Source organism: Callospermophilus lateralis, chromosome 10 (genome assembly GCF_048772815.1).
Source record: "Callospermophilus lateralis isolate mCalLat2 chromosome 10, mCalLat2.hap1, whole genome shotgun sequence".
NCBI lineage: Eukaryota > Metazoa > Chordata > Mammalia > Rodentia > Sciuridae > Callospermophilus > Callospermophilus lateralis.
Window position 1 is genome coordinate 10,452,216 of NC_135314.1, and position 20,031 is coordinate 10,472,246.

The 20,031-nt window shown below is 34.5% G+C and overlaps 1 protein-coding gene across 5 annotated transcripts in view; it reads right to left on the reverse strand.

Moving 5' to 3' along the window:
* Positions 1–375: 375 nt before the first annotated feature.
* Son (SON DNA and RNA binding protein) overlaps positions 376–20,031 on the reverse strand; it is a 32,061-nt gene continuing 12,405 nt past the window's right edge. The window contains exons 4-12 of one of the 5 annotated variants that reach the window (XM_076868700.2): positions 18,954–19,114; positions 16,903–17,049; positions 16,505–16,693; positions 9,746–9,856; positions 8,387–8,503; positions 4,056–4,203; positions 2,200–2,271; positions 1,971–2,086; positions 376–1,440 (exon numbers count right to left, since the gene is read on the reverse strand). In XM_076868700.2, the coding sequence (XP_076724815.2) occupies positions 1,282–1,440; positions 1,971–2,086; positions 2,200–2,271; positions 4,056–4,203; positions 8,387–8,503; positions 9,746–9,856; positions 16,505–16,693; positions 16,903–17,049; positions 18,954–19,114 (1,220 nt within the window). In that variant the 3' untranslated portion in view covers positions 376–1,281. Of the gene's footprint in view, positions 1,494–1,970; positions 2,087–2,199; positions 2,272–4,055; positions 4,204–4,857; positions 4,938–8,386; positions 8,504–9,745; positions 9,857–15,592; positions 16,404–16,504; positions 16,694–16,902; positions 17,050–17,143; positions 18,725–18,953; positions 19,115–20,031 lie in introns of those variants that run through there. The other 4 variants (XM_076868702.2, XM_076868703.2, XM_076868704.2 and 1 more) reach the window with 4 other exon arrangements.

Here is a 20,031-nt window from a genome sequence, read left to right on the forward strand (position 1 = left end):
GTTATTTCATGGCATTGTGACTAATGGTGTCAGGGCAAAAATATTACCTTAGTAATTTACCTAAGATTAACAGACTTGTTTTATTAAAAATGGTAGAAAATAAACATAGGCAATATGTGGAGCTGGTTGGTGATGTACCTACCTGATATATTTCCTACTGGTAGTTGATATATCAAGTTTTAGAGGAGTATTTTAATCGTATGCCTATTATGACAAAGTAGCATTTCATTCTCTTTTGTGTGCATGTGTTGTGTGTATATGCATGTGTGTAAAAGTATTTTCACATAAACATGGTTGGAGATCAAAGGCACTGAGTAAAGAAATAGTATTAGTGAAGACGTGTTCACTTCATAATCCAGAAAATAAAACACCACATTTATTCCAGAGAAGTTTGTATTTGGGCCTTGAGCTTTTGAAAATAAAGTTTAGAGACATAGCATATGAATACCACTGTAATACACATGAAATATTCTATCAGACCCTAAAAATTAACATAAATTTAAACTTTCTCATAGTCAACAAAATAGTGGCTGGTTGCCAATTTTATTAGATAAGTTGGTTACAGCATTTTAATTATCAATTTACGTCTATCTAGGTGTAGCTGAAATTCAAAATGCACATCAAAGTAAAACTATATCACAACTCAAGCCATACTAAATGTACTTGGCCTCTGCATTAAATTCTAATCAGACTTCATTTTGACACCCCTTCTTATGACCCAAGTGGCTTAAATGGGAATGCAGGACTTAGTGCTGATCATCACACAACATACCACTTTCTTTTTATAACCTCTACAAAATTTTAAGGGGAGATGGTGGCATTAGCCCTGTGGAACAGATCTTGCTTGATTACCTCAATAACACTGGCCCAGTATCTGTCCAGCAGAACCCATTGAGAAATAGTACAAGGTGCACAGCCCTTCACTGATTACAGGCAAGTGTTACAGCAGCCTAGCCATAAGGAAGGGAGTTACATCATAGTACAAAATACAGTATAAAAGCGTTATTTAACATTCCACACTGAAGATTACTGATGCCTTCAAACAATTGTTTGGATGTTAGCCACTTAAACAAATACATCACTAAGGTAAACAATATAAACATACCAAAACCCTGTATGGTTAAATACAATTTCCATGGTACAAAAATCAAAGCCTGGAGATGTTTGTACAGATTGCTTTTTACACAATGTCTTAAATTGCCAAATATTTACAACATTAAAGAGGAAATACATTGTGATGCAGAGTAAAATTATCTGAAATGATTAATATAAAACCTCAATCTATCTACGTGAGGCACTCCTGAAGCAAGTGGCATTAGCCATGAGGTCCTTTGGTACAAGGCCCATTGCTTGAAGAACCACAGTAGCTGCTGTGGCTTTAGCATGCTTCTTATTAGGGCTGGCAAAGCTGGGCTGGTAAGCGCTTCCATTTATCAATACCTATTCAAGAAAAACATACAATTGGGCTGGTAAGGGCTTCCATTTCTCAATACCTATTCAAGAAAAACATACAATAAGAACAGCATCAAACTTTAATATCTATTAGCTTTGTATTTTTTTCACTAAATCCTAGAAAAATAATTTACAAAAATATAAAACCCATACTATGTAAATTAATCTCAGCCGCTATGTACATTAAATTAATGTCAGCCCAGAAAAAGCAAATGATTTGCAAAAAGGGACTGCAAGTTAAGAGCAGTTTTCCAAATTAAAATTAAAATATGAAAACAAAAAAAAAAAATCTGATTAACTTCCCACATTCCACTAGAAAATATGAACAACTTATTCAGATTCTGCCCAATCTTTCTTTCCAACTGTATTAAAGTACCCTTCAGTTTTTAAAAAAATCCAACCAGTCTACCCACACACATACACCCCCAACCCACAGATTAATAATATCATATTACCCTCTTAACTTTTAAGTCATCAAAATAATAACATATTCAATTAGTGCAGAAATTCATATTTACCCTAAAGAGAAAATGTTTGCGATGATCAGGGCCACTATCATGGACCAAGAGAAATTCAGGTGGTTGCCACCTTCTCTTATTACAAATTTCCATCAAGGCAGATACAGGATGTTTGCCTGCAAAGAAAAAAAAACAACCAGTTCTGAATTTTATTTCCCATATCTTTTGTAACAAATTATGATTCAAGATTTAGGTGGAGCAAGATGGAAATTCAAAAATGTGCTCTCACCTGACAGATCTTTCATTGCAGCAGAGAAATTCCCAGACCTCTTTTGTGCTCTTTCTCCTACTGCAACAAGACCTTTAAAAAAAAAAAAAAAAAGCCAATTTTCACTAAATCAATTTCAAAAGCATCACTTTCAAGGATAATAGAGAAAAACTCCCAGTATTTAAGACTGAACCTCAATGTTTTCAAGTAAAATATTCAACTGATTCATACAATCTTTCGTCAAAAAAGTTGTAGATGGACACAATGGTGCCAGGGATCGAACCTACCTCACACATGCTAGGGAAACACTCTACCACTGAGCCACAACCCAGCTCCAACATTTATAATTTTAAAATCATACATGATTTTGGAACATGTTTATATAGTATGAGAATCTAGTGTGTAAACAAATATACAAATTAAATACCATTTGTTTACCATATGTTGATAAACATCTCCAGTTTATGCAATACTAGCTATTTTTCCAAATGATCTTACAACTTCCTGTCTTAAAAACAATGTGTTAGCTGGGTGTAGTGACACATGCCTGTAGTCCCAGATACTCAAGAGGCTGAGGCAGGAAGACTGTAAGGTAGAGGTCAGCCTGGACAAGGTAGCAAGACCCTTTCTCAAAATATACATGACTAGGGTGTAGGTTCAATGGTATACCATTTCCCTAGCAAGTATAAGGCCTTGGGTTCAATCCCCAGTACCACAAAAACAATCAAAATGATGCTCTGTTAAGAATCTGTTCCAGAAAAAGATAGTGTCTCAAGGGATTTATAAATGAGTTTTCACATGTTTTACTGGAAACTTCAATCACTTCCTTTGCCAATTATATGCCAGTATATTATTTTATCGTCCAAAAACCTGTCTTTTCTGCAAACTTACACCCAAATCTTGTACAATTCTAAGGAGAATACTTCCTGGGATTATGCAGTGCATACTTGGTACACAAACATTCAGTTCCCAAATTCATCAACACAAGTAAACTTATTAATGCTATGTTATTGTTCAACTACAGAAACAAGAAATATTTCACTTCTGTAAAAATCGGGCCTAAACAAGCTATGCTGAGCTAACAGCCACTGGTGATTCCACTCAAAACACATTCCAAGGAAGAAAACTGTTTAAAGATACTAAGTGACATTTTCTGAGTATACTAGCAGGCCATATAGACCTCACTCAACTGCTTCATATCAGAATATTGTGGGGCTGGGGATGTGATTCAAGCGGTAGCGTACTCGCCTAGCATGCGTGAGACACTGGGTTTGATTCTCAGCACCACATAAAAATAAAATATGGATACTGTGTCCACCTAAAAAACTAATAAAAAATATTTTTTTAAAAAGAATATTATAACTTCCAATGTGCACCGACACAAGTTAATATGAAGAGGTAATAACACTGTTGTCAGTAGTTGATTTACTGTTCTCCAGCCAACAACTTTACGACCAAGTGTGAAAAAAAGGAAAAGCAAAAACAGTTTACAGACAAAAGACTATCAAATAAGGAAAAAATGTTAAATGTATGAGAAAGAAAAAAATCAGTTCTTAGAAATGAAGGTAAATAAATAGTCCCTGTCAAAAGGAACTAATGACTAATACATAATGACATCTACTTAAATTTATAGTCAAAAATTAGAAACATGAAAATTTTATATTTCAACTAGCATTGATGAAAACTGCCTTTCAAAGCTCAAACTATTGTCTTCATCTACATATAGATTAGCTAAAGTTGTTTCTGGAAAACAGCTGTGCATTACACAGGAAGAGATGCCACTAGTTCAGAATACTAAGACCACAATAAATGTACAGAAGATGAAACCCTAAATGTTAAAAGAGATATAATAAACATTTCAAAAGAGAACTTATTACCTTTTCGATCTGTCTTAAAATCAACTAGGATAGGTTCCTTATTTCCTTCTTTGTTTTTTCCTAATCCTTCTCCTTCTCTCCAGCCCATTTTTCTCATCAAAACGGCTCCCATTCCTCCAGTTACCGGGGCTGCTCTTAAGAACTGATCCTATCCAAAGAAAGAAAGGTAAAATGTCCCCATTTTACAATTAGAACTTGACTACAGACACACTGGCAACTTTCTAAAAAGAGAAATCTTATTTTACTTCTAGATCTTTTATAGCAATTAAATGCTTCTGTACTTAATATATATTGTATATGTGTTCTAATTATTTTCACATTAACAATAGTATTTTGAAAGTCAAATGGCAATTTTAAAACAATGGCCCCTCAGCCCCCCTCCAAAAAAAAAAAAAAAAATAGAACACTCCTGTTTTCGTCCACTATTTAGCTTCACTGGTATCTCTTCTTAGCTTGTAAAATAAAAAGAAGGCAATGTTAAAACAGTCAATAATATTAATTGTCCCAGGTGTACCTATTTTATGAATAAAGCCCAGAAATTGTTTAGAAATAGTTTGAAAACTGAAGAAGCATACTGTTGTCATCCAAAGTTTTCTTCCCCATTCTACTATAAAGCAAGTATAAATATTTTTTACTTAGAAAATCCCTAAGAAACAAAATAACTCTTTAAAAAATTTACACAGTAATAATTTGAAGGTAATCACATAAACTACCCTGTAAGCATACCAAAATGTATTTGAATTCTTTTAAAACCTAGCTTGATGTTAAAAACTTTTAAAAAACTCCTTAAATGTTTACATACCTAGGCCTCGGTAGCAGCAGTGTTGTGAATAGTACGGCTGGCACTGACCGGGGCAAGAAGACAGCTACAAGGATTTGGCCCTGAAACAAGTTTCCATACAGAGGGGTGAAAGTTCACAGGTTATTCTGTGAACAATCATCTCTCTTGTATCCAACCCACTGAACCAAAATTTCCATCAAAGCAGCAAACCACTTAATGTCCTAAGATGCACAACTATATACATTAGCATGGTCAATCATGTTAAGAAACAGTCAATGCCTCTTTTTTAATGGGCATCAACAATACTAAAATCTGTGTATCTGTATGGCCATTTTTTAAAAGATTTGGAAACATTTCCAAATCATGTTTTATTTTCCCTTGTGATTAAATTTTAGGTTAATGCTCTACAGGAAATAGCAAAAATCTTAATCAACAGAAGGAGTCAAAAATATTGGTAGCTCAGGAAATATAGTATGCATTATCCTTCCCTACATTGATAAGTTACTAGAAAATGTACCACAACTGGGTTTTTACACAGTAATAAAACTGTATAATCTTTGTTTCCCAGCTTTATAATTAAATACTAGGAAACATGCCAATGATATGTGAATAGACATTAAGTTCAACAAGGTGCTCTGATGGAAGGAGGCAGCTGTGGAGGTAAAAACATACCCCTGGTTCAGTTCCTTATTTGGTGCAGGCCATGCAGTGTAGATGTATAAAGAGAAAAGTTAGCTGATGCTTGGTATCAACTGCCTTGATGCTACACACCTAGAATGGCTTTTACTTACTTCCAGGTTCATCTGCCCCTCTTTTCCAGGAAACACTCCTAAAAAAAAGGGCAACTGTGCAGACAGAGTACAATATAAATCCCCAAATGACCCCAGTCTCCAACTGTTTCCATTTTCTAATATCTTCATTTGTTTCCTTTACCCAGGGTATATGCAGTTCACTAAAAAAAAAATCTGATTTATCTGAGTCCCACAATATTCATCAAGTCCATATCCAAATAATTTCATTTCAGAAAATAGTTTCTTATAAATCAATTACCATTTTAAATCTTTTAATGATTAAGAACACTTATAAAACTTTGCTCTTAATCTAAAATAATACAGCAACAAACTAAAGAACACAGAACATTGACATTCCCTGGGGTTTTATTTTTAACACATGAGAGTGATGGCCTACCCTAAAATAAGAGAAGTTAAATGATTACTTGGACAGGTTTTTGGAACATTTCAATATTTAATAAGTAGACAGTACTTGAGATAGAAAACTTAAATTTTCATTTGCCCTATGACTTCTAAATGTTCTACCCCATTTTTATAAAATGTTCTCTCCTTAATTGATAGTAAGCAAATGTTCTTTAATTTTACACAGACATTTTCCAGGATGTATTGCTTTTTCCTATAATATTTAAAGCTTGGGTCTTTATACATCTTTATCATTATAATTCATTAAAATGATTTCCTTCCCAAAGTATATTTTAAAGGTTCTCCTAAACATTTTATATATTTAAAAATCTGTCCTATCTGCAACACTGATAATACCCCCAAAAATATATATATATATATATTTATTTTTTAAAGAAGACTTATATGGAATGAATTTTAATCAGTTAAATGATTCACTTTCTAAAGGTTACTTAGCATGATATTTAGATGTAAACTAACAGGGAGCAGCAGCAGCCCATCATTATACAAATGAAGATCAAAATTTTGCAACTGAAGCACATTCAGAAGTTTCTACCTAGCAATGTACATGACTGTTCATTATGTGTCTAAACACCTCTAAGCTTCATATCTAATTTCCTGAATTACGAGCACTGAGCTTCTAGACTAAATACTAAAGAATCCAGACTGAGGTATAGCTCACTGATAGATCTTGTGCTCAGCATGCTTGACAAGGACCTATGTTATATACCCAGCATCACCAAAAAAAGAAGATGGAAAACAAACAGATGTACATTTATAATTCTTCCCACTAAATAATATAAAATATTAGTATATAAAGTTAATCCAAACTAGAATATTTTGCTAGATTATCACTTTTTTCAACACCAACCACCCCCTCATTAATTTTTTTTTAATGGATCTCAGTATGTACTCATTGTATAATTAGTGCAACTGTCTTCAAAAAAACAGGCAAAATAAGGATATGTCTTATATTAATTTGTTAATAAGAGCATTAACATAGAATGTGTTACCAAAACTAGAAATGTTATAATATCCAAAGCAACTATTATCTCATTTTCTGCAAACTCAGCTCATCCATGAGTGGCAGCCATTGCAATTCTCTATAATATGTACCCATCACATTACTGATTACTCCTCTTTGAGGTAGTAAAGGACCTGTCTCCATTTGACACTTGGGAGACTTTGAAGTTTCAAAAAATTACTTGCCCACGATCACACAAGGAGTCAGGAATACAGCAGGATAAAGAAACCTTCCCAATCCATTAGTACACGCAGCCTCCCAGTTTCAGCACTGCTATACTGCCAGTACTCCTGAAACAAATTTCTCATCACCCATCCAACCAAACCACAACCCTTCACCAGAATACATTTCTTCAAAAAGCCCTTTTTAACCACCTAAGACTCCCCCAACAATGAGGCAGCCGTAGGTGGAGTTCACACCTCACTGCAGGAATCTGAGACCAGGTGCACCTACATCTTCGAAGCACAAGGTGTCCGTCCTCTCCCTTGATTTTAGGTATAATATCCTGTTTTTTCATGAAATCAGCGGTTCTCAAATTAAGCCTGTGGATCACCAGAGGCCACCAGGGCCTAAATGGTGGTCCACAGATAGTAATCTACATCCCCATCCCACCCTCTTTCCCACCCTTCAACACTGCCCACCCCACACTCCAGCCATCCTCCCCCACCTTCCAGTCCCATGGCAAGTTCACCACATGCAGTTCTAATACTAGGGCCTCCCAACCACTTGCTATAACTAACAATGGACCACCACATAGGGACCTGAGGCTGGAAGTCACAACACGTGTGAGGAGTAGGAGCCAAGGGATCTTATAAGAGGGCGCAGGCACTAAATGAGAAGGCAAGGACAGAGGAATAGAGGAATGGAACATTAGGGTAATAGAGGGTTCTTGGGGGCACTGATCCACAAAAAAATAAACCTGTAATAAAGTATCCCATGATAAATAAAAATTTTGAGAACCATTGCTTTGAAATGATTAGGTTAGTAGTCCAACGGAAATTGTGGGATGTTCTGAACAATACCAGATACAGTTAGCATTCAAAACAAGTTAAAATAAAACCACCCCCACCAAAACCAGCAGCAGCACAAAAAATAAATAAATAAAAAATAACCTTAGGATATAAACTGAGTGGCTCTTGAGCCATATTTATACATTTGCCATTGTCTCATGATTCCGGTCCATCTTCAGCATCCATCCTGGAGTATATACACATAGCAAATTTACTCAGGAACTTTGGTTAGACTCACTGACCTCTTCATGTATTTTTAATAAAACAGTTAAAATTTTTTAAGTTTGTACAGCAACACTTTTGTATGTGCATATGTTGTGTACCTTTTTAATCCAGGCTTGGGCACCAGTATTGGCCAACTGTTCTTGTGTTAGAACCTGTACTCCTGTACTTCCCGTGAACTGTCCAGGAATAGAGTTCAGCTGAGCCCAGGCATCAATCTGAAGAAAAGAAGCCGCCTTATTTAAGTAAAATTATTTATATAATTAAAATGCTACTGACAATTTAATTCACAAAAGAAAAATGATTTACTTCCTTTAAGGGATAAATAATAGACTAAAAATTTGTGTACTTTTAGAATATACTGAAATGATGCATATTTGAATTTAAATGTTTTCCTAAATCTCCCACAGCAGCAGTTTTATAGAATAAGATATATTTAACTGAAACTTAAATTATCAGTTACATGAAAAACATTAAGACTTCATATTGCAAAGGCTCCCTGCCCTCCCTTTTTACCTACTGCATAAAGATGTATTCTATTAAATGTCATGATCACCTGAACTTTTAAACACTTCCTTTGAGATAATACAATCCAGATCTAAGTTCATGACACATGCTTAAGGTTAATAAGTACAGGAAATTTGTACTCAGATACATTAACAACTTCCTTAAAAAACTATGGATTAGTCAGGCATTGGGGAGGATGGCTGGAGTGTGGAGTGGCACACACTTATAGTCCCCAAGAGCTCGGGAGGCTAAGACAGGAGGATTGCAAGTTCAAAGACTGCCTCAGCAGCAATTTGGTGAGACCCTCTCTCTAAATAAAATAAAAAATAGAGGTGGGGATGTGGCTCAGTGGTTGAGTACCTTAGTTCAATCCCTGGTACCAAAAAAAAAAAAAAAAAAACCATGTATGGACTATAACATTAATCACCATTATTGTGATAAAACATGAGCTTTCATTCAAATTATACTTACTACACACCTGGTATTGTCAGAAATACCATTTCCTAACAGTGTACACTGTTCTATATAAATTTACATAGAGAGTTAAAAGAATGGAAAAGTTATCCATTGTAAAAAGCAAAGACTGCATTCAAATTCTCTGAGTTTGAATCCCAGTCCTCCAACTACTGTTTTGTGTAATCTTGGGTATCACTTAACCACTCTTTAACCATTTCCTCAGGTGAAACACGTAAACTAATAGTAACGAAGACACATTCGTAGGGCTGCTGTGGGCATTTAGCTATTTTTATATAGCTATATATATTTTTATATATATAGTAATTTTTTCTATTTTGTTCACTAACTATAAACATTTACTGAACGATCAGGCTTTAAATTACTTTCATTTAAAATAAATCAGCTTAATAATCAATGCTTCATCACAATTTATGATTTTATCACAACTCATCTATTTTTTGTGAAATTATCATTTAAACATTAAAACTTCTACATACCCGTTCTTGAGCTCGATTTAACATGCTCATGGCTTCAAGGTCAAATGCATTCTCACTGAGTCTTTTCTGAGCAAGTGCCCGTTCGCTCATTGCTGTAGAGATGTCCACAGGCTAAGAAAGAAAACATAGATAATTATCTCAAATTACCAAAGCCCCCTAAATTATAATAAATGCTCCTATCTTTAATTACTACATGTCAAAAAATATTCTTACATACTAGTAATCTTGTTATAAGTAAGAAGACTCAAAAAAGTAAATTTGGAAAGAATATTACATTAAAAACTATCTGATGCAGCAGAACCCAACACCAAATCTGAATAACTTCAGCTATATTTTCTCTAATATCTATATTTCTAAAATATTACCCTGATTTACAGAGAGTTCCGTTAAGAGCTTAAACTCGTTATTTATTCGGAGGCTATTTTGAGCTATTACAAATTTTATAGTGTGTAGTAGTTCTCATTTGACCCTGAATATTGGCATAACCTTCAATAGCAATATGATGTTCTTGGAATAAGCAAGTGGAAAACCATTATGGTGTCAATGATGGCTCCTTCAAGCAGCACATCGTTCACCTTCTCGCAGGTATGCACAAATAGAGTTTGGTATTAAGAACTGAATTTCTTCAAAGAATACATTCAGTATATAAATAAGTCTTTTTAAGTTTTCAGTTTACATACATTACTAAAGTTAAAATATTTTTGTGGAAGTCCATAACATCAATGATTAAACAAGATTCTCATTCTCATCAAAGGTTATATTCCAGCTTTTAAAACCTTACACTAGGGCTGGGGTGTGGCTCATTGGTAGAGTACTTGCCTATTCATGCACAAGACCCTGGGCTCGATCACCAGCAGGGGCCACCACAGACACAAACAAAAAGGATCAAAAGAAAAAAAAACTTAAAAGAGATAATTTTTGCATTTTAAAAAGGGTAATTCTTACAGCAAATTCTCAGTTTGTCAGATTTGTATAAAGTTTAACCTATTATTTCATGGTTTTTATCTAAAATTAGGAGCACAAGTTGATTTGTATCAACTAATTCTTGATTTTTCTTTTAACATCTTTAACCAATCGATATTTTCTAGTTATCTCACCAAGAAAATTCATTTTTGTAAAATGCTTGTGTGACTCATGAAGGTTTTGATGTTTTCATACACAGGGAATGATGAGGATATGACAAATATAAGGAACTCAATAACAGCTAAGGATTTTTATTAATTAGAACTAGCTGTAATTTGACAATGTATTATGTATGAAATAACTCTTAAAAATTAGCTCTATATAGTACAGAAGGATATTATGATTGAGAATATAATTCATACATTAGGATTTTCTAATGTTCCTTTTCCTATCTTCAGAACCCCCTATCAAACCATCATTCCTTTAGCCAAACCAAATTTTTCTTCCACAATGTGTAAATTCCCAAATATAATTCCTTCTTAGACTTAAGTCCAAATTAATTTGAATTCATTCTGTAATTCTTAATTAGACTGTTCTATAAACTGTTTTCTTGAATGAAAGATCCTAAGTGCTTAATCAACTAAGTAATTTATCCACACAAATGGAAGTATTTCTAAGACCTAAATAAATTAAGCAAAGTTAGACTGAAAAACTAAGAAATGTACTATGTTCATGTTTCATTTCTGCTGTAGGTAATTTAATTCCTAGTATTCAAATGTTTTAAGTGATTCCTTGGACTTTAAGTGGTATACAGATATTTCAAGACAAGATTTATGTCCAATAGGCCTACATTTAGGTGTCTCCTAAAATGCTGAAGAATTATCAAGGTAATTTTTGAAGGACCACCAAATGAAACAAGTACTGTCTAATTAATCTCCCCAGACTTTGGTTTTCACAGCAACCTATAAATCTAAGTGTTAGGGTACTTAGATATAAATAAGAAATATTTATTCTGGATAATTAAAATCTGAAGATATCAGGAAAAATGTGTCTACCCATCATCCCAACCCATAAGCCCTAACTATAAATTAGCCATAAAAGTACATTTAGATGGCTCTGAGAACACTTTTCTAGAAGAAAACTAATTTTCTCCAAGTGGAATACAAATGAATATACCTGTGAGTCATCCTGCTAGAGATATTTTAGATGTTCATATGTTGTCTTTTTAGCCTTTATGGTAAGGAGTAACCTAAATAGTTCATCATTTACCCCCAGAATGAAAATTTGTATCATTAATATTTCATATTAAATTCAAATCCCACTATGAATGGAATCTTAATATAGGAACCCTTTAGTTTACTTCAAATTTACTTTAGTTTATAAAATTTCAACTCTTTTTTTCTTTTGTGAGGTAGGACAATCCATCAATAGGTCTATTCATCAACAGGCTTCCTAAGTTCCATCAATCATTTATTCTTAAGTAGTACAAAATTATGCTGCAAATAGAATGATTCAAGATTATCTTAACCTTTTGAGGGTCCCAAAAGCATGTTTCCAGCTTTTCAAAGGAACTCAGGTTATACAATTCGTGAAAAGCCAATTTTATAATCCCCAAAGCATTAACACTCAAGATCAAAGTAAATTGTGCTTAGCAATATTAAAACACTCATAAAATACCACAGCTAGTCTCAACAGCAGTACAGTCCAACAAAACTTTCTCCAGTGATAGCTGTGGAGCACTAGAAAAGTTGATAGTGTGACTAGAAAATTGACTTTTTCAGTAACTGGTAACTACTATGTTGGAAAATTAAGCTTTAGAATCTTAAGCATTCTTTAATATAATTTTTCAAAAACAAGTAACATGAGAAAGATACCAATGCTTCTTCTCATTTAGTTGAGAAAAAGAGAATTTTTAGAATACTATTAATCAGATTGTCATCTACAAGCCTTACGTTTCCACTGATAAATTATAGAGTAGCCTGTTACTAACGTATAAAAATGACTGTGTAATAATACTGTGGGTATTACAATGGAGGAAATTTTAATTTCCTTTTTACTAGGACCTGTTCTAAAAGCTAAAATATCTATATAAAATGTCCAGAATTTTAATTCTCATGTTAAAAACTACACAATTTTAAAATCAACAAGAAAGCAGATCTCTACTTCTAAAACCCACAAAGTATCCCATGTAATGTAACATACTATGCAAATGGCACATGTGATACAAATTTTATACCCTTTTATAAAGTGTGCATTTTATTTTTTATATCTTTGTTCATTAAAATATCCTTCTATATTAATTTACTTGTTAGCTCAGCTGTTTCCCATAAACAGAACAAGTAACTTCAAAAAGAATTTTGTAAAATGCCAATAAAAGAATAAAAAAAGAAGTATTAGTCTTAGGATGGGATAAGTCATGTTTAAAAAAAAAAAAAAATAACTCCTCCAAGAAAAATGTCTTATACACAGGTAATTTGGAAATTCTAAATTAAAACAAGGCTTAAAAGGAAAAATTTAAAGAAACAACTAAAAAGAAAGCATCTGGCCTTATAAAAATCAAATACATTTAGTAAAAATTATTAGTACACATGTTCATACATAACAATGACAACTTCAAAAAGCCACACGAAATACAGAATGTCCCCATTGCTGTATTTGATTGGTTTAAAATGTGAATTAAAAGTCCTTTTATTATGAATCTTAGATTAATATAAGTAAATTGTAAGGGGACAACAAATTGTAGACAAACCTATTTTAAATGGTTCATAAATACAGCACAAACGCCAAGGAGACTCTAGGGAGAAAGAATAAGTAACAAGGCTGTACAGTACCAGCATTAGAACCTGTATCTAATTTCCAATTCCAATGTTCATTTTACTCCAAGAAGTGAACTTTCCTAAACTTTGTAAATGGAGAGCTTCTAAATTTGAACAATATTTTCATAGGGACACAGGATTCAATAATACAAACCTAGCATATTGCTTGAGACAAACATGTTAACATCCAAGCAATCATTTGAATTGGGCCCCTAAAACATTTATAATTGATATTAAATTCACAAAAACTCCACAATATTGGTTATGAATGTAGTTATTACTCCATTTATACTGATGTCAGAGAGATTTAAATCTTGTAACCAATAAACCTTTTGCTAACTTTATTACCAAGAATTAGTGCCTTTGAGGACTATTTTTTAAATAATTTTCCAACCTATTTAATTTCATTATTTATAAACCAAATATGGTAAAAATTCTTAAGTTACTCTTTACTGAAAATGCTGCTGCCTGATGGTAAGATGATGCTATGACAGAAGGACACACAGTCTGATGAGTTGTTTTTCCTTAAGAGGGTGATTTATCCAAAATGTCTATCCATTCATGTCAAAAAGGACTCCCATGCAAGACAATTGGTGGGATTATGATTATATTATAGCAAAGATAATTTAACCCTTATGAAGATAAAAATCTGTGATCTTTGACTAACAATGTTTCATGGTCAAGATTAAAGAACCACAAACTCCATTTATATTTATTAAAATGAAAAGTTTTGATTGAAAGCTGACCATTTAAAAGCACTCTCTTTTAATATTACAAGTGAACATTTCCTCTGGGTATTTAACATTATTGCTAAGTAAAAGTGCAGATTTGAAAGCAAATCAAAACCCTGACCATTTCCTCACTAAAACTTTGGCATTTTGTTTAGAACTAAAGTTAACCTGCATATTCTTTGGTTCTAATCCTCTAAGTAGCTTAGCATTCTGCCATCAAACAGTTGTGTGTTCCACAAGAGGTATCTTGTACTTCCTTCATTTGGCCCTCTGAAAAGAACCTCTTTCCTTGTTTCAATAAAGGATTCCTTTTTCTGTCAACACAGTAATTCTCCTGAACCTTTAATTAAAATCTGACAACTTCTTTTGAGATACAAAGCTATGGCTTCACTTTGTAATGTTAAGACTGAAAATGAGTTTACACACACGCATTCTCTTAGCAGAAAGAAGTGTAATCAAGATTTTACTTAAAAACACTTTCCAAAAGTTCAACTGAAGTAAGTAAAAACATTAAGGTCACTTATCTTCTCAGGAAAATTTCTTGGAAATTTGCAGTATTTATAGGTCTTCACTCCACTGGAAAATTTCTCTCTCATAAAGAATCTCCCTAGCTATGTTTCTTCCAACTGTTTAATCTGTAATTGATTAATTTCTAAAAGCATTCATATCGGGATTTTGAAGTTAAGTCTGAACAACCTTCTTTATCATGGTTTACACTCAAGCTACACAAGAAGATTAAGTTGGCTGCAAATGTCAACTGACCTTTTCCTCTTGAGATGTGCACGTAGCCTAATCTGGGGATTGACAACTGAGCTAACTTAACTGGTTTCATGAAAATATTGTCCAAACCAGCTATCCCTCTCCTCCCTAGTGATGTCATAACTTGCTTCAGTTGGTGAATTCAATGTGGACATAGACCATCACCTTTGACTGTAAGTTGCACTGGCTAGTTATCATGTCCCACTCACTGTACAGAACTTTGTTCACTTTCAAAATGCCGCAGGTCAAAAAAAACACAGTGAAAATGTCGCCTGTGAATAGCTCAGGAGAAAAAAGATACTGCTAGCAAAAAGCTTCTGATTTGGGTTCTGTTTAATTTCTAATTTTATAAACAGGATATATTTGGAGAACTGGAAGTGTTTACTGGAAGATGATGAGATATGGCCAATGTAGGGAACCTGAAGTGAATTGGTCTCTCAGACCCACATATTCCAGACTGCAAGAAAATGTCCGTAAGGGCATAAGATATCTAGTTCAGTCCTTAGACAAATGTCCAGGCTTTGGAAACCAAGGGCAAGAGGTGATGACAACTAGTCTATTGTATCACTTAAAATTCCCACCTCCCCTAATAAGTCTCCACCCTCCCAGATCCCCCAAGCGTGATTTTGCACAACAAGTTAAATAAAAGTAAACTGTTTATTAAAAGATACAGCAAAGGTACAGATACAGAGATACATACAAAGATACAGATATATATATATATATATTTACATATATATACAGTCTTGCTGTTTTCATGTGCACTATAATTAGCAGCACATTATTTAATCAGGCGGCATTTTAATGGGGTTGTTTTGACACTTGGCATTGTTATTGCGTCATTTTGACAAGATACAACTATAGCCTTGTGGAAATTTCAAAGTGTGAATTCCACTTCTCCAACTTTTAATAGTAGCAAAGAGGGGAAGGAGAAGGGAACAGAGTACCAAGGCTGAACATTAGGTTAAACACAAGAATTCAAAAGGGCCAAGGTAGCACAGGGAAGGGGAAAATTATGAAAATTAAAGGCTATCTGACAAACAACCCAGAGAAATAAGAAACCATCACTTAAGGGCAATGGGCTATGTACCCAAGATGTTCTTATTAACCTACAATGACCTTTTCCAATCCAGTTCTTGTGTTGAACCTGAGGATCTGCCTTTCTCCACTCAATCCCTCCACCCAATAAATTTGCTACCACCAAAATCTAGAGCTATATAGCCTTGAAGCAAAACGGGAAGCTAAATAGTTGTACCTTGGGCTACCTTCCCACAAGTGCAAGGAGGGCCCAATGTTGGGTAGGGATGTGATAACACTGTTCTCTGCACTTCGATGCTTTTCACTTTGTGGCTTGGTTCCACAAAGTGAATTGCATCGAGTTACTGTCAAATGAGAAGCTGCGGGTTGTTTCATCTGTCGTTTAACCCGGCCCTGCCGTTTAACCCGGCCCTAAGAAGAGTGAAACAGAATCCAAATCAGATATAAAATAACAATAAAATGACAGATTCAGGTATAAAAAAGGAAAAACATGTAATATTCCTCTTACTTACCTCTGAGGGCAAATTGCTGCTGAAAACATTATCATCATCTTTGTTTTCTTCACCATTCTTCTCTACAGGAACCCACTCTCCATAAACACTATCTGCTTCCTTTTTTCGATGCTGAGATCCAGATGACACAGGAAATTCTTTTGTCAGTGTTACCTGACTTTTTGGCGGAGTTGGCTTTGCTGCAGCAATCTAAAAAATAATGTTTCTTAATTAAAACCCAATAAAACATGAAGTGGTTTCTAAGAATTTCAACATAATCTGGAGGAAATGTTTATTTGGGAGGACATGGTTTTGTTCATTATTTTCCCACAGTATTTTAATCAAAAATTAATAAACGCCATGTGCATTTATCATCCATAAGTTGTGCCATTTCAATCTATATAAGCACTAATACTCACATTCAGATTGAAAAAAATGGGCTTGGGTTCACTGAGTTTAAAGGGATGATGATAAAAAGGAGGTTCTTCTTCCTCTTCATCCGAAACATGAGGTTTATTCACTATTACATCATCATCTTCTTTACTCTGTGCAATCTGTTTGCATTTCTTTAAAAGTAAAAACAAACAAAAGATAAACCTTATGGTTTATGTAGAATAACATGCAATTTTTAAGAAAAATCAAAACCACATAAAGTCAACTTTCAAAGGTAAACAAATTAGTGACAGGTTATAAAAAGGTAATTTAACTTATTAGCTACTTAAACAGACTCTGGCTGGTCAGTCAGTCAACAACATTTATTGAGCACCTACTATGTGCAGAGCACTGTACTGGGCACTGTCTGGGGAATACAAAAAAAAAAAAAAAAAAAAAAAAAGACATGGTCCCTGCTCCCAAGGAGCTTACACTCTAATACAAGAGACAGAATACATACACATGAAATAATTGAAGAACGTTTTTTACAGAGCAACACAATAACAAGTGCAAACTGATATAATACAAACTGGGTACATAAGTGCTAAAAGAACAAAGGCTTAAGAGAGAATAGAGTCAGGCAGGGTTTGTGAATCAAAGAATATCTCTCGAAGAATTCTAAGCCAGATTTTCATAGTGAAGAACAAAGACTGGTAGAGAAGGAAAAGAAAGTCATTCTGGTCTGGTAATGGTAAAAAGGTGAGAAAAAAAATCTTGTTAGGAGGGACAAGAGCGCTGATGATGAGGCTAAAAAACAGCAAAATACTAAGCATTTATAAAGTTTTAATGATGGATATGGTAAGTAAGCAATAGAAGCTTTTGCTAGGTCCTTATGTTTTAACTTATAATTCATATTGTAATAAATCTAAGTGAGGAAACAGATTAAGAAACATTATGATCCCCAAATGTATGATACAATAAAAGTTTTAAAACATTTGTGATAGAGTCAGACAGTAATGTGTCTCTCTATAAATGTTTTGTAGATTGAATCTCTTAAGGAATAGAACTTAAGGAAAATAAGGCATAATGGAGAGGGTGCAATCGATGCAGTCTGACACATAAACGAACGTCAATTCCTTCCTGAGAAGCAAAGGAACAGACGCAATTACCTGGCTTTATAAAAAGGTCAGAGTAAATTTGGGTAGACCTGTCTCTATACAAGCAGTAGAATTCATCACATCTACTATCAATTGAAAATATTACAACAGGATAAAAAGCTCATTTAGCCAAAAACACAAGAGTGTATCAAGCATGTAACCAAGGGGAACAGAATATATTGACAGTGGCAGGCTGGCATAAGGCTAGCCAATGACAAGTTTCAATATATGAAACAATGTGGTATTTTCTGGATCCTAGCAGCAATATTTCAGCATCTCCCCCCCAAAAAAATAATAAAATAAAACAAAGCCTCCCCAAAAAAGCCTCAATCAAAAAGATCAAATTCTTAAAAACAAAAATAAGTGTATTTAAAATATGTTACTGCCAAAACCCGAACCGCAGGAAGAACTGATAATGGCCGGCCATTATCGCCAATGGCTGGTACCAAACAGCCAAAACCCGAAATGTTGATGCGAAAGAAGTTCCTTTCAGGCAATGGCCAGCTATTCTCATTAATTTCCAAGCTCCGGTGGCAAAAGATCATTTCTGAAGATTGTCTGTGTCTTTGCGTATATGCAGTACACTCGTGGCGATCAGTGAACACGTCGTGAATGGAAACGAAACTGTAGGCGAGCTTCTGCGTGTTGCTCACTCAACACCTCCTCCATTCAAACGAACCGTCCCACTCCTCAGTCAGTTTGGCTTCTAAAACTGGAAAGCAAAAGTAATGGGAAGTAACTTTTAGCTAGCGGAGCTTAGCCATCCCGGATAATGGCCTGCTAAACAGAGCTTCTGCCGCTGCCACATCTGTATTTCGGGTTTTGGCCACTCGGTGCCAGCCATTATCAGTTCAGCCCACAATTCAGGTTTTGGCACGCTCCAGAGTCAACATCCCTGGAATAATCCATTTAAGAATGAAAACAAATTCCGTCTAGCTTACCTCAGTTAGTTCTTCTATAGTAGCTCCTCCTGACTTTTTAGCAACTTTCTCTTCTATTGTAGGTGGAGGTGCAGGCTTCAGGTTTGGCGGTAAAGGAACACCAGCCTTAGCACACATGGCAGCTGCATTAGCTTTGGCTATTTCAAGTAATTGAGCCTTATCTATAAGAGAAAAATAAAAGCAGTTTTCCTTAAGGTTGTACATTTTGTATTATCCAAAGTTTCATATGTTAACATGAAGGGCATCAATTTTCTGCCATAAGAGTATGATCAAACTACTCTTTGGCTCTAAGTTTTTAAGCGCTGGCCCTTCAAGTCCTTATGGGATTTCCCAAACACTACAAATCACCAAGCCACACAGAAACCCATCAAAGCCAATTTCATTTCCCAAATTATCTGGACCTTAAAACTTTTCTCCTCCTAATCTGACCTTCTCTTAAGTGACCCTTTACACTCAAAATAAAGTGTCCCCCTCTTCTAACATGTCTTCATCAAGCCAGAATTAACATTGATCTTCATTGCTCCTCATGTGCAGCTTTTCCACATGAGGAGCAATCAACACATTCCATCCTTTTGGTAAAAAGAGGTTTTTCCCTGTGTCTCCTTCACTGATTTTGAATCAGTTTGGGAATTATATACTGTCTCTCTACTTTGAATAAAAGTGAGCTGAGAAAACACTTGTTGAACTGAATGCAAATTCTTCCTTACTGCTCTTAGCATCTTTTTCTTCAGATAATCCTGACCTGGACATATCCAATCCAGTGGGATAATAAATTATGCAGCAGGTAACCTGCATCCATCAAGTTTTATTCATCTCTGCATACTACTTAAAAATATCAAAACATAGTACTTATTTTTAAAACACAGAAGAACAGTAGTTGTGTTTTTTGGCTTTGGGTAGTGAGGACTGAATCCAGGGATGCATTAGGACTAAGCCATGTCCCTGGCCCTTTTTATTTTTTGAGACAGGGTTTTGCTAAGTTGCTTACAGCCTTGCAAAACTCCATCCTCCTGCCTCAGCTTCCCAAGCCACTGGGATTAAGGAATGCACCACCACAACTGGTCAGAACAGATTCTAA